This window comes from Dendrobates tinctorius, unplaced genomic scaffold, assembly GCF_039654945.1.
Source record: "Dendrobates tinctorius isolate UK_male_01 unplaced genomic scaffold, ASM3965494v1 ptg000111l, whole genome shotgun sequence".
In the NCBI taxonomy this organism is placed as follows: domain Eukaryota; kingdom Metazoa; phylum Chordata; class Amphibia; order Anura; family Dendrobatidae; genus Dendrobates; species Dendrobates tinctorius.
Genome location: NW_027361779.1, coordinates 30,068,855 through 30,084,756, shown reverse-complemented (window position 1 = coordinate 30,084,756; position 15,902 = coordinate 30,068,855). Strand labels below are relative to the sequence as shown.

The 15,902-nt window shown below is 49.6% G+C and overlaps 1 protein-coding gene across 9 annotated transcripts in view; it reads left to right on the top strand.

Moving 5' to 3' along the window:
• Positions 1-15,902, top strand: part of ORC3 (origin recognition complex subunit 3) — a 142,649-nt gene that overhangs the window by 59,232 nt on the left and 67,515 nt on the right. For all 9 annotated transcript variants that reach the window (XR_012234811.1, XM_073589598.1, XM_073589596.1 and 6 more), the window contains one exon: positions 2,429-2,542. Coding sequence is in view for 8 of the 9 variants with exons in the window: in XM_073589598.1 (XP_073445699.1) it covers positions 2,429-2,542 (114 nt within the window). In the remaining variant the exon portion in view is untranslated. The remainder of the gene's footprint in view (positions 1-2,428; positions 2,543-15,902) is intronic.

The following is a 15,902-nucleotide window of genomic DNA, read 5'->3' as shown; positions in this document are numbered from 1 at the left end:
TTTCATCAGACCATAGGACATTCTCCCAAAACTCCTCTGGATCATCCAAATGCTCTCTAGCAAACTTCAGACGGGCCCGGACATGTACAGGCTTAAGCAGTGGGACACGTCTGGCACTGCAGGATCTGAGTCCATGGTGGCGTAGTGTGTTACTTATGGTAGGCCTTGTTACATTGGTCCCAGCTCTCTGCAGTTCATTCACTAGGTCCCCCCGCGTGGTTCTGGGATTTTTGCTCACCGTTCTTGTGATCATTCTGACCCCACAGGGTGGGATTTTGCGTGGAGCACCAGATCGAGGGAGATTATCAGTGGTCTTGTATGTCTTCCATTTTCTAATTATTGCTCCCACAGTTGATTTCTTCACTCCAAGCTGGTTGGCTATTGCAGATTCAGTCTTCCCAGCCTGGTGCAGGGCTACAATTTTGTTTCTGGTGTCCTTTGACAGCTCTTTGGTCTTCACCATAGTGGAGTTTGGAGTCAGACTGTTTGAGGGTGTGCACAGGTGTCTTTTTATACTGATAACAAGTTTAAACAGGTGCCATTACTACAGGTAATAAGTGGAGGAAAGAGGAGACTCTTAAAGAAGAAGTTACAGGTCTGTGAGAGCCAGAAATCTTGATTGCTTGTTTCTGACCAAATACTTATTTTCCACCATAATATGCAAATAAAAGGGAAAAAAAACAGACAATGTGATTTTCTGGATTTTTTTTTCTCAGTTTGTCTCCCATAGTTGAGGTCTACCTATGATGTAAATTACAGACGCCTCTCATCTTTTTAAGTGGTGGAACTTGCACTATTGCTGACTGACTAAATACTTATTTTCCCCACTGTGTGTATATATATATTTAAAATCATTATAATTTGTTATAACTAACCGTAGTTAGTTACTGTGCCCGGGCAGCGCCGGGATCTTCAGCTAGTTCTTTATAACTGTCAGTGCTGCACTGAAGTTAGATCATGTACTTCACCATGTAACTAACTGGCTGGAGCCTGGTGACCCGGATGTCGTCATGACGACATTGGGTCACCATGGCAACAATCGAGCCCCGCGATGACATCATGGGGGCGCCAATCAGAGCAGAGGGGCCTGCTTTCTAAATGCTGCAATCAATATCAATTACAGCATTAAGGGGGTTAAAGTGCCGGGAGTGTCCAAAGTCGAGAAGGAGTTGAATATCTACCAAAAATGGTGCTAACAACGCTCTATCAGTGAAAAAATAAATAGTTACTGGTTGGTGATAGTGGTGACACAATAATTATTATTATTATTATTATTATTATTATTATTATTATTATTATAATATATTTTTTTTTTTTTTTAACAAATTATTTTTTTAATTTGTAAAGTAATAAAAACTGGTGGTTTGTCATCTCCTTAATCATACTGACCTGGAGAATCGTGTTGCCAAAGTCCTTTTACACTCTGTGAACATTGTAAAAACAAACCCCAATGACTGAATTGCTTTTTTGTTGCTTTGCTTTTTCAATGCACATGGTTTTTATTTCCCTTTTTCCAGTGCATTGTATTGTAAAATGAATCGTGTTCTTATTCTAAATCTACTTGCACCGCAAAAGACAAACCTTCAATTTGATAACGTCGACTGAAAAATAAGATAATGATGGCTCTTAGAACAAGGGGAGGAAAAACAAAAGTGCTAATAACTAAAAATGCCTTAGGCTATGTGCCCACATAGCGTTTTTAAACGCTCAGGAAACGGGTTTTCCATCCCAGAAAACGAGCGTTTTTGCCGCGATTTTTGCTCAAAAAACGTGCGTTTTTGATGCGTTTTTTTCCACGCGTCTTTTGAGCTGTAGGAAATAGCCAAAAACGCGGACCTAAGCGGAAATTAATGAACATGCTGCGTTTTTTACCGCTAAGCGTTTAAAAACGCATCCATTGGCACAAAAAGGCCAAAATGCATTTAAATGAATGGGATGCTTCTTTTAAGCGTTTCTGATGCTTTTTGACCCCGAAAAACGCATCAAAAACGCTTAAAAAAGCGCTACGTGGGCACACAGCCTTAAGGTAAAAAAGGAAGTGAATATTTTATAGTTCGCCTTTGACTCTCCCTACTTCACCCAGTTCGCCTGTCTATAGGGTAATAATGAATTCACTTAAAGCAAGTTCTGCTGACATGAAATTACATTAGTGTTTTGTGATATTTAAATGGGGTGTATTGGTTGTCTTGTTTCTGGTAACACCCAAGCCATGGCAGGGTTCAGTGTATTAGATAGCATGCTATAATCTGCATCGACCAAGACGGGGTGAATGTAGATCAGGTATAAATGATGGCGGTAAGAATACAGGCTAAAAACAAGCTAGAAATAACAGTGTTGGCGTGTTCCTGACTGCGTCCAGCGTTCAGTTTCGTGCTGTATGAATTATTTGCCTTGTATATATCACTATGTGTGTATCTTTTATTGTCAGCTGCTTCTCTCCAATCAATTTCCATTCAAGCTGAGCGGCCGTGTTCTGCAGGTCCTCATCACTATATTTTTGTACCATGATTTCTCTGTCCAGAACTTCATCAAGGGCCTTCAGGTAAGACTTTCATGATCCTTTTTGCAGCACTCTGTATGCCTTAAGAATCCTTTTGAAACCTTTCCGTTTTCACACTGGCCGCTAGAACAGTCACAACAGGCTGGGATCCTGTTTTCTGCAGCTCACTTGTCAGTCTTGTGTGTAGATTGGGTCCTGTAAGCATGAGTCGGAGAATTTAGCCTCTCGGTGATATCAGAATGTGAAGTACAGTATTCAGATATAAGGGACATCTTGTTCTCCAGACTTCATTTTTTGTGCTTGTGACGCCATTTTGTTGTTTACGAGTTAAATTTTGTAACTAGGTGAAAGTTCACAGTTGTTATGAAACCAGACTGTTCCAGCTTGTACAAGATATGAGACCCTGAAGAATGTGCTATTGTTCTATTTTCTACGTCATGCAACTAGGGACATATTCCGATTTTCTTGCAGTACTATTGGTTTCTAAAGTGAATGTGTCACGACGATGTTATTGGTAGCTATGTACTTTGCATAATTAAGCAAAATGCTATAAAAAGGTGACAAAATAAACAGGCTTAGTGATCTGCCTTGATCCTCCCATACAGAGACCCCCGTCTCCGTCTGGTCATTCCCAGTTGCTAGCAACGCCCCGTAAATTAATTTGGAAATCACTTGGTCAACCGTGAAGGGTTAATTTAGCCCTCCCTCAAAAGCTACCTCAACAGTTTGGCGCCCAACGTGAGGCCCCTGGAGGACAACAAGACAAAGGACCCTCAGACCGGACACAGGTGCTGGAAAATTGGGACTGATCATCCCTCACGACAACCATGGTAAGTTGGAAGTTATACTGTTCAGACTGACCGTTGGTGTGGTTTTCCTGTGCTTGTTGCTGCAAAGAGGATCTGAGGTTTGCCCTTGATGGTGGGGTGATTCTTAGGTGGAATCATATAGAGGCCTGTCGGGGGCCCAGTCCTCGAACCGTACCTCATAAGGGACGGACACCCCGGCGGATTGACCAGTGATTGTGACTCTCTTTATAGTCAAAATATCCTGAAATCCTGATCACTGTTAGAATCAGACATGGTGAGGTGATCGAAGATTGGGTAGGATACGTAACTCGGGGAGATATATATATATATATATATATATATATATATATATATATATATATATATATATATATATATATATATATATATATATATATATATATATATATATACTGAAGCGCCCCAACTGTGGTTAGTTATGACAAATTATAATTATCCTCCATCCCATAGGCCCGTGCCCATATGCCCATCATACATATCCTCCATCCCACAGTCCCATGCCCATATACCGATCATACATATTCTCCATCCCATAGTCCCATGCCCATATACCCATCATACATATTCGCCATCTCATAGTCGAGTGCCCATATACCCATCACACATCCTTCATCTCATAGTCCCATGCCCATATACCCATCATACATATCCTCCATCCCATAGTCCCGTGCCCATATACCCATCATACATATCCGTCATCCCATAGTTCCGTGCCCATATACCCGTCATACATATACTCCATCCCATAGTCCAGTGCCCATATACCCATCACACATCCTCCATCCCCTAGTCCTGTGCCCATATACCCGTCATACATATTCTCCATCCCATAGTCCCGTGCCCATATACCCGTCATACATATCCTCCATCCCATAGTCCAGTGCCCATATACCCATCACACATCCTCCATCCCATAGTCAACCATTGTGACATCATAATGAGGGGCGGGGCTTGAAACGCACACACTGTTTCCCCATTATGTAGATAGGGGCATTATGACATCATGAGGGGCGGGGCTTGACGCGCACACACTTTTTCCCCATTATGTCGACAGGGACAAAATTGTTTGGTGAATTGGAACGCGCGGGGTTAAAATTTCGCCTCACAACATAGCTTAGGATGCTCTCGGGGTCCAGACGTGTGACTGTGCCAAATTTTGTGGCTGTAGCTGCGACGGTGCGGATGCCTATCCCGGACATACACACACATACATACATACATACATACATACATACATACATACATACATACATACATACATACACACTTTGAGCTTTATATATTAGATATAAAGCTCAAAGTGTGTATATCTAATATATAAAGCTCAAAGTATGTATGTATGTGTGTGTGTATGTCCGGGATAGGCATCCGCACCCATCATACATATCCTCCATCCCATACATACCGTGCGCAGTATGCGTTTGGCGGCGCCTGCGTCCTTTTGATGGTGCGCCGAGCGCAACCAATTTGCAAGAGGTTTTGTTTGGCGCACCGTCAAAAGGACGCTGGCGCCGCCAAAACGCATACTGCGCACGGCCTGCGTCCTCAGTGATAAAGATAGGGGACGCATGACGCATGCAGCGTCATGCGCCCGGAGGTGGAGCTACCGGAGGAGGCGCGGCAGGGGGCGGGGCTTAGCTGCGGCCGTGCGCAGGCCGACGCTGCGGCCCTAAAATGTGAAACCGGCCTAATACGGTAGCTGGGAGGTAGATAACATTTAAAAAATCTCTCCGTCCCGGAGCTACACTACAGGCATTTAAGGGTTACCCTCCTCCTCCTTTCCCCTTGAACTTTCATAAGAGTTGGCCTAAGCAGCGATATGTCTGGGAAAGGAAAAACGCACACGTTCCTTTATGCCGCATGCGTTTCCTGTGGGGTTATATTCCCACGAGCGCAAACTATTAAATTATGTGAAGCCTGTGACTCCGAACGCGCCCAGGAGCCCTCCCCTGCGACGGAGCCCAGGGGTCTGGATCCCCCGGAATGGGCGTTATCACTTTCTCGGTCCATGGTTTCCCTTATGAAGGTGATTGAGACCCTTCAGGCCCCGGATAGGGGTAGAGACGACGTCTCGCCTGTTGGGGAGGGTTCATCCACCTCACAAGAGCCTCCGACCTGCAGGGGCCGCACTCTCTCTAGGCAGACGCATAGGAAGAGAACCCACACTGCGTCTCCAGGCCCCTCCGGTGCTTCGGCATCTGTGAGTGCGGTGTCTCGCTCACCATCACCATTTTCCGGGAGCGAGCAGAGTTCAGGTTATGACTGGGAGGAATCCGTGGACCTGGATACCCCGGGGTGTCGGGAGATGGTAGACAGTCTCATTGAAGCGGTCAATCAGACTTTGGGTATTGAGGAGGACGTCTCTCTAACCGCAGGTCATAAGGTATCCTTTAAGAAGGCCAGGAGACCGCATAGAGTAATTAGCACTCATCCAGAGTTCGAGGACATAGTCCAGCGACACAGGGAACTTCCAGGCAAGCGTTTTTCGGGCCAGAAAACGCTATAAACGAGATATCCATTTGCACCAGAGCTCTGTAAGAGATGGGCGGAATCTCCGGTTGTGGATCCCCCCAGTGTCACGCCTGGCCTCGAGATCTTTGTTGTCGGTGCCTAGTGGTTCTTCTATTAAAGACCCCACGGATCGGCTCATAGAAAGTTTAGCCCGCTCGGTGTATGAGGCATCAGGATCAGCTCTCTCCCCTTCATTTGCGGCAACATGGGTAGCCAAGGCCACGATGTCATGGTCAGATTCTTTAAATAAGGTCCTACAGGATAGAGACCTGCCGACGGAAGTGTCTGAAATAGCAGGTCAGATCGCGATGGCAGGTGACTATTTAATCAATGCGTCCTTGGATGCGGCGAATTGCGCGGCACTAACGGCGGCGAATGCAATCGCCATTAGGAGAGCCTTGTGGTTAAGGCTATGGCGGGCTGATTCGATTTCCAAGAAATCTTTGACTTCCCTGCCTTATCAGGGTAGCTGCCTATTTGGGTAAAAATTAGACAAGCTCATCTCAGATGCTACTGGGGGAAAAAGCAGCTTTCTCCCACAACAGAAGATTAAACTGCCATTTCGTCAGCCTCAGGCGTGCTTTTGGGCATTTCGCAGCCCCGGGTGGATGGCAGCGGCCAGTTCTTCCGCCCCAGCTCGCTACAACCAGGACAAGGAGCGTCAGGTCGCGTATAGAGCCGACCCGCTGGGCAGGATGCGAGGCCGCCCGCCCAGGTCAAGGGGAGCCAGATCCCAGAGGCCCTCAGCGAAATGACTCGGGGCATCCGGTACCCAAAAACGGCAGAGTTGGCGGCTGTCTACTCAGGTTCTGCCATGTTTGGGTCACGGTGGCACGCGATGCATGGGTGGTGGAACTAGTGTCGTCGGGGTACAAAATAGAATTCGTCAGAGATCCTCTAAGACGATTTTTTCTTTCCCGGCTGCCCAAAGCAGAATCCCGGGCAGAGGCATTGCTAGGGGCCATCAAGGTGCTGCAGCGCAACGGGGTCGTGGTCCCTGTACCAGAGTACGAAAGGACTCAAGGTTTTTATTCCAACCTGTTCGCGGTCCCCAAGAAGGACGGGACAGTAAGGCCAGTTCTGGACTTAAAGCTCTTGAACAGGTTCATCAGAATCAGGCACTTTCGAATGGAATCTCTCCGTTCAGTCGTATCGTCCATGGAGCAGGGAGAATACTTGGCCTCGATCGATGTCCAGGATTCTTACTTGCACATCCCTATTTTTCCCCCGCATCAAAGATTCCTATGTTTTGCAAACGATGGTCGGCATTTCCAATTTGTGGCTCTGCCTTTCGGGTTGGCCACCGCACCCAGAGTGTTCACGAAGGTAATGGCGGTCGTCATGGCCATTCTACATTCTCGGGGCATAGTGGTTTTACCGTACTTAGATGACCTCTTAGTGAAGGGTCCGTCCTTTCGGGCATGCGAGGAAAATGTCAGCATCACGCTGGATACCCTGTCTCGCCTAGGATGGTTGGTCAACGGGAAAAAGTCCTCCCTTGTCCCAGCTCAGAGGATCTCATCCTAGGGATGATTTTCGACACCTCCCGAGGGTTGGTAATTCTCCCTCGGGACAAGGCTCAAGCGCACCGTCAGGGAGTCCGGAATCTTCAACGACCAGGCCCTCACACCATTCGATTCGGGATGAGGGTTCTAGGGAGGATGGTGGCGGCAATGGAAGCGATTCCGTTTGCCCAATTTCATCTGCGTCCCCTGCAGCACGCTCTTTTGACATCTTGGGACAAGAGTCCATTCACGCTCGATCATCAGTGCAGGTTGTCCTCTCGAGTCAGACGGTCACTTCAGTGGTGGACGCGCGACTCCTCTCTTCTTCAGGGGAAGCCCTTTCCCCCAGATCAGTGGTTGGTGATCACAACCAATGCGAGTCTTCTCGGTTGGGGAGCAGTTTTCCACCATCACACGGCTCAGGGGAAATGGTCGCATCAGGGGAGGCGCCTCCCGATCAACTTGTTGGAGATTCGAGCAGTGCGCTTGGCACTGCAGCATTTCCAGCACTTTCTAGCAGGGCGTCCGGTCCGGATTCAATCGGACAACGCCACGGAGGTGGCGTACGTGAATCACCAGGGAGGCACGCGCAGCAAGGCAACCATGCGTGAGATAGAGCATGTACTACTCTGGGCCGAGGGGAACCACTCGGTAATCTCAGCAGTCCACATACCAGGCGTGGAAAATTGGGTAGCAGATTTCCTAAGCCGGCAGGGTGTCGCAGCCGGGGAATGGTTCCTGCACCCCAAGGTCTTCCAGCAGATTTGCCAACGGTGGGGAACTCCGGACGTGGATCTGATGGCCTCCAGGGAATTCGCCAAAGTAGCCGTGTTTGTCGCTTGGTCTCAAGACCCGCGAGCAATCGCAGTGGATGCGTTGGTCCTACCGTGGAGCCAGTTTCGGCTCCCATACATGTTTCCCCCGCTGCCACTGCTTCCGAGGGTCATCTGAAAAATCAAGGCAGAGGGGGTTCTGGCAATTCTGCTGGCCCCAGACTGGCCCCGTCGGGCATGGTACGCGGATCTGGTGCAGCTCCTCGCAGACGTTCCTTGGCATCTGCCGGAACGGCCAGACTTACTGTCTCAGGGGCCGATCTGCCACCCGAACTCAGAGGCCCTGTGTTTGACGGCATTGCCGTTGAATCTTGGATTCTGACCCGGGCGGGGTTTGGGCGTGAAGTGGTTGCTACAATGGTTAGCGCCCGGAAGCCTTCCTCGGCGAAAATTTACCATCACACTTGGAAGGTTTTCTTACGTTGGTGTCAAGAGCACGGGGTTGCTCCACTGTCTTTTTCGGATCCCAGCATCCTGGCTTTTCTTCAGTCAGGCCTAGACGCAGGATTGGCCCTGAGCTCCCTTAGGAGACAGATATCGGCCTTATCTGTCCTCTTCCAGCGAAGGATCGCTACTAATATGCAGGTCAAGACGTTTATCCAAGGGGTCTCCCATTTGGTGCCCCCTATAGAGCGCCCATAGACTCCTGGGATCTTAACCTGGTCCTGGGTGTCCTGCAGGAAGCTCCTTTTGAGCCGTTACAAGAAGTTTCATTATCATATCTTTCCAGGAAGGTCGTATTCTTGGTAGCCATAACTTCCATTAGGAGGGTCTCGGAGTTGGCAGCCCTATCTTGTAGGGCACCGTTTCTTACCTTTTACAAAGGATAAGGTAGTTCTGAGACCGGCTCCCCCCTTTCTGCCTAAGGTCGTGTCCTCATTTCACATTAATGAGGACATTGTTCTGCCTTCACTTTGTCCAGCGTCAGTACATAGGGTGGAAAGGGCGCTCAACACGTTGGACCTAGTGAGAGCGCTCAGGAGGTACGTGTCGAGGATGGCAACTTTTCGCCAGACTCGCTGTTTGTGATCCCCGAAGGGCGCAGGAAGGGGCTCGCAGCCTCAAGGTTGACCATAGCCAGATGGATTCGTCTAACTATTCAAGAGGCTTACCGTATTAGAGGCACACTGATTCCAACAGGGATAGGGGCGCACTCTACTCGGGCAGTGGGCGCCTCTTGGGCGCTTCGGCACCAGGCTTCGGCAGAGCAGGTATGCAAGGCGGCAACCTGGTCCAGCCTGCATACTTTTTCTAAGCATTACAATGTGCATACTCAGGCTTCGTCAGATGCAAGCCTGGGTAAAAAAATTCTCCAAGCAGCACCTTTAGACAGGAGGGCATGCGGCTTGGATCGGGAGTTGACTTCCCACCCAGGGACTGCTTTAGGACGTCCCACAGTTCCTGTGTCTCCCAATGAGACGAAGTAGAAACATGGATTTTTGTGAGTACTCACCGTAAAATCCTTTTCTCCGAGACGTTCATTGGGGGACACAGCACCCACCCTACGAGCCAATTGGCTCTTGTTTATTTAATTAGTATAATTCCTTTTTTAAAAGTAGGGTGGTCCTTTTTTAGACATATGGTATTCTGCGTTAAGGCTAATTTGTTTTGTGTTCTCCTACTGCTTTTGCACTAAACTGGTTTCAGCCCGCAATCGGGGCGAGGGTGTATGCGGCGGAGGAGGAGCTAACTTTTTTTTTGTGTACTTAGTGTCAGCCTCCAGACGGCAGTAGCATACACCCACAGTACCTGTGTCCCCCAATGAGCGTCTCGGAGAAAAGGATTTTACGGTGAGTACTCACAAAAATCCATGTTTTTAGGCGTTCACAGCAGGGCTGTGGAGTCTGTAAGCCAAACCACCGCCTCCTCAATTTCCCGGACTCCGACTCCACAGCGCTGCCTCACTACTGAGCATGTACATAAAGTGCAGCACAGATTCATCTCAACTAGAAGCCGAGATCCTTAGATCGGGAACAGAACAGACATTTATAGCACATTTCATAACACCGGCTCTGGTCACTACTGTGCGTGTACATTAAGTGCAGCACAGATTCATCTCCCCTCCGACCCCACAGCACTGCTCACTACTGAGCATGTACATAAAATGCAGCACAGATTCATCAGATTCATCTCACCTCCAACCCCACAGCACTGGTCACTATTGAGCATGTACATAAAGTGCAGCACGTACATAAAGTGCAGCACAGATTCATCTCATCTCCGACCCCACAGCACTGGTCACTACTGAACATGTACATAAAGTGCAGCACAGAGTCATCTCACCCCGACCCCACAACAGCGGTCACTACTGAGCATGTACATAAAGTGCAGCACAGATTCATCTCACCCTGACTCCACAGCACTGGTCACTATTTAGCATGTACATAAAGTGCAGCACAGATTCATCTCACCTTCGACTCCACAGCACTGCCTCACTACTGAGTATGTACATAAAGTGCAGCACAGATTCATCTCACCCCCGACCCCACAGCACTGCCTCACTACTGATCATGTACATAAAGTGCAGCACAGATTCATCTCACCCCCGACCCCACTGCACTGCCTCACTACTGAGCATGGACATAAAGTGCAGCACAGATTCATCTTCGCTAAAAGCCGAGGTCCTTAGATCGGGAACAGACATTTATAGGACATTTCAGAACTTTCCCAAATTCCTATGAAGACATGTACACCACATCCTGCACTGTACCCAATTTATTATATATTGTCGGAGTCGGTTCATTTTATACCCACTCCAACACCACAGCCCTGGTTCACAAAACTTTGGTTGATTACACTTACATGTTTAAAAAGACACCTTAAATGATGGGTCATCACCGGAACAGAGATCAGACAGAGTCCATAGTGACTCCATCTGCCTCCTTATATTGAGTGGTTCAGTCGGTGGTTTTGTCTGAATCTGGGATCTACATAGAAACCCCAACGTAAGCAGAGAGCATGAATATGACCCGAGCCCTTTTCAATTTTTTGGATGGCAAAATGAACATATAGACAGCAGTGCAAACTTATGAATGGGTTACCGAAGAGGATAGCAGGCCCAGGCTAAGCCACAGAAAACCAGAGAGGTTGGAAACTAAGCAAATTGCAGATCCCTGATCCTATCCACACAACTAGCAGTAGCCGTGGAGCGTACCTACGATGATCCTAGATGCCTCGGCACAGCAGGAGAGCTAACTAAGCCTAAAGCAATAAAGGGGAAATCTAAACTGCTCCGGAGCAGACCCCAAAGGAATAGATAGCCCCCAAACATATATTGTCGGTGAGACAAAATGAAAACACAAACGCAGGCAGAAAAGTTGACTGAGCAAACGATGGGGCCCACACTGAATAGACAGGACAGGAAAGGAAAGACACTGTCTGCAATCACGCAAAAACCCTGCAAAATGTCCAACACGTCTGATGCACAAAAAGCTCTGAAGTCTATATCAGCAATCTGGTATATTCTGAAGGCAAAGCAAAAAGAGACCAATACACCAGGGGACAAAACAAACTGGCATAAGCAGTAACATATGGGTGGTGATTCAGCACAGCCCCAGCCGGAGCTGGCTGACCCGCACAAAGCTGAGATAAACAAAACCAGACCAAATGCAAACAGAATAGCAAATGAACCACTTAGCTGAACCATGCAGGGAAAGAGCAGGAGACGTCAGTCTTCAGAAGGAACAGGAAGAAAATCACCAGCAGGGATAGAGGGAGTCAGCTGTCTTAAATCCCAATCAGAAACCCCAGATCTCCTATTGTCTTCCTCATCAGGTGGCAAGCCTCTGTCAATCAGATCAGCTCCAGTAACCACCAGAGGGAGCCCAGAAAGAGAACTCCCAACCCCTCTGTCAATCTGACCAGCTCCACTACCTTCAGTAAAGCCAGAGAGAGAATTCACAACAGCAAACATAGTTTTTCTCCTTCGCCTCATGTGGGGACACAGGTACTGTGGGTGTATGCTACTGCCGCCTGGAGGCTGACACTAAGTGAAAAAAAGAGGTTAGCACCTCCTCCGCCGTATACACCCTCGCCCCGATTGCGGGCAGAAACCAGTTTTTTGCTTAGTGTCTGTTGGAGGCACACGTCGGTCTGTCTCAGAACTGATTCTTTTTTTTCTTTTTTTCTCTTTTTTCCCCTTGAAGATAAGACAGGGGCGACGGACCCTATTGAAAGGGTCCGATCTCCCCAAACCAACAACAGGCGAGCACGTGTGAGCGTCCCTCCACGTATCCTCTCCCGCAACGGGGATTTTTTTTCCGGATGTTCCATTTTTCCACATGAAGATGAGATGGGGCAACGGATCCTATTGAAAGGGTCCGATCTCCCCAAGCCAACAACGGGCGAGCATGTGCGAGTGTCCCTCCATGAATCCTCTCCCGCAATGTGGGATATTGTCAGACCACGGAGGTGAGATACGGGCGACGGACCCTATGGAGGGGGTCCGATTTCCCCAAACCAACAACGGGCGAGCACGTGCGAGTGACCCTCCACGTATCCCCTCCCGCACCGTGAGACATGATGCCGGACTTAGTCCTGTCCACCCTAGGGTATTGAAACCCTAGGCTGCACAGAGGCACAAGGGTAGTCCGTGCGGCCCCCACTGCCTCACCAATGCTAAAGACTGCAGTGGGGCAAGGTGGCGGATGGTCCCTCTCCTCACCCCTTCAAGGGGTTAGATGGAGCTAGGGTGCCTGCACTGTCCTTACTTCATATGGCCCCCTTCCCCCTACCTGAGCTGAACGGAGGTGGATGGCCAGGGAGGGCTCCTGCAGCGTCCAGCAGCGGCGGATCCAGTTCCGGCCGTAATTCCGGGGTCCGGCGCAAAAGGAAGTACCGCCCCCAGGATCCTTTTTTTCTTCCGGGGGCCGGCCTGCAGTGGTGGCGCGCAGATTGAAGCAACGCCTCGCACACTGAGGACACAGGACACATGACTGGGGTAAGTGCTGCCCCCCAGCCCCACGGAGAGGCCACGCTAATGGGAACAAAGAGCGCCCTCCCCCTGCGGTTTTTTTCAGCTCGGAGCCCTGACAGGTACAGCATGTCAGGAAAATCTAAGACGCATACGTTCTTATAAGCTGCATGCATCTCCTGTCAGTCTGCTTTTCTGCGGGCGCAGATCAAGCGAGTATGCGAAGCCTGCGAGTCCGAACGCGCTCAGGAGCCTCTCCCCTGCGACCAAGCCCAGTGTACCAAGTCCCCCAGAATGGGCGTGATCACTGTCGCAATCTATGGCGTCACTTACGAGAGCAATCGAGTCCCTTCGGGCCCCAGATAGGGACAGAGGCTCGCCTGTCTTAGAGGGGTCCTCTACCTCACAGGAGCCTCCGGCCTGCAGGGGCCGCTCCTCACTCCAGGCATACGCGAGGGAAACAAACCCACACGGCGTCTCCCGGTCCATCCGGTACCTCGGCATCCGTGAGCTCTACTTCTCGCTCCCCGTCACCAGCAGTCAATAGCGAGCAAGGCTTGGACTACGACTCGGATGTACCCCTTGACTTAGATACTCCAGGTGGTCAGGAAACAGTTGACAGTCTCATAGAATCCGTCAACCAGACTCTGGGGATTGAGGATGATTCCACTCTGGCTGCGGGTCATAAGGTGTCATTTAAGCGAGTCAAGCGTCCCCATAGAGTATTTTGCACTCACCCTGAATTTGAGGACATAGTGCAAAGACACAGACAACTGCCAGACAGGTGGTTCTCGGGCCAGAAGGCACTCGAGGCGAAGTATCCTTTTGCCCCCGATCTCCGTGTAAAGTGGACGGAATCCCCAACGGTGGATCCACCTCTGTCGCGCTTGGCTACAAAAACTCTGCTATCCGTGCCTAGTGGTTCTTCTATTAAGGATCCCACTGATCGTCTCATAGAGAACTTGGCTCGTTCAGTGTTTGAGGCATCAGGATCAGCACTCTCTCCCTCGTTCGCAGCAACGTGGGTAGCCAAGGCCATGATTTCTTGGTCAGAAACTTTGAATAGAGCTTTACAGGACATAGACCTACCAGCGGAAGTAGCAGAAATCACAAATCAGATAGCCATGGCGGGGGACTACTTGATTAATACATCTTGAGATGCGGCCAACTGCGCGGCACTTGCAGCCGCAAATGCAATCTCCATTAGGAGAGCCCTGTGGTTGAGGACATGGCAGGCCGATTCTACTTCTAAGAATTCCTTGACTTCCCTGCCTTATCAGTGCGGCCTCCTATTTGGGGAAAAATTGGACCAACTTATCTCCGACTCCACAGGAGGAAAGAGCGGGTTTCTCCCTCAATAAAAAGTCAAAACGCTTTTTCGTCACTCTTTTCAGGCACGTTTTCGAGCCTTTTGCAACCCCGGGTGGACTACAGGGCCCAATTCCGCCGCCTCAGGCCGCCCCAACCAGGATAAGGGAGCGGCAGGTCTCATATAGAGCCAACCCATTCCGGAGAATGCGTGCTCAACAGGCCAGATCGAGAGGATCCAGATCCCAGAGATCATCGGCCAAATGACTTGAGGCCTTTACCAGACAGGGTGGGCGGCCGCCTACTCTGGTTTCACCACGTCTGGGCCAACGTCACTCACGACGCATGGGTAGAAGAATTGGTGTACTCAGGTTACAAAATAGAATTTGTCAGGTGCTCTCCAGGACGGTTTTTTCTTTCCCGGCTTCCCAGGGTAGAGGGCCAGGCAAGGGCTCTATTGGGAGCCATCAAATCGCTCCAGCACAATGGAGTCATTATTCCAGTGCCGGAAAAAGAAAGAGCTCAGGGAGTCTATTCCAACCTCTTTGCGGTTCCCAAAAAGGACCGGTCGGTCAGGCCTGTGTTGGACCTGAAGCTTCTGAACAGATTCATCAGGATCAGACATTTTCGGATGGAGTCTCTTCGTTCAGTCATATCGGCCATGGAGCAGGGAGAATACTTGGCCTCAATCGACATCCAAGATGCATATCTGCATATTCCCATTTTTCCTCCTCATCAGAGGTTCCTACGCTTCGCCATCAACGATCAACATTTTCAGTTCGTAGCGCTACCCTTTGGGCTAGCCACGGCTCCCAGAGTGTTCACAAAGGTTATGGCAGTTGTCATGGCCATCCTGCATTCTCGAGGCATAGTCGTCTTGTCTTATCTGGACGACCTCTTGGTCAAAGGCCCTTCAATATGGGCATGCGAGGAAAATGTCAGCATCACGCTGGATACTCTTGCCCGCTTATGGTGGTTGGTCAATGCAAAGAAGTCATCCCTTGTGCCAGTTCAGAAGATCTCCTTCTTGGGAATGATCTTCGACACTTGCCGAGGGTTGGTGATTCTCCCTCAGGTAAAGGTACTGGCTCTCCGGCAGGGAGTCCGGCACTTCGCCAACCAGTCCCTCATACCATCCGATCTGGGATGAGGATTCTGGGGAAAATGGTGGCAGCAATGGAAGCGATACCTTTCGCCCAGTTCCATCTTCGCCCCCTGCAGCACGCCCTCCTGTCAGCTTGAGACAAGAACCCTCTCACGCTCGATCGGCAGTGTCGTCTGTCCTCTCAGGTCAGGCAGTCTCTCGGATGGTGGATAACCAGTTCCTCTCTGACCCAGGGGAAACCATTTCCCCCAGACCATTGGCTGGTGGTGACAACCGACGCCCGTCTCCTCGGCTGGGGAGCGGTGTTTCGCCACCATACAACCCAGGGACGGTGGTCGCCACAGGAGGCACGCCTCCCGATCAATTTATTGGAGATGCGAGCAATTCGGCTGGCACTC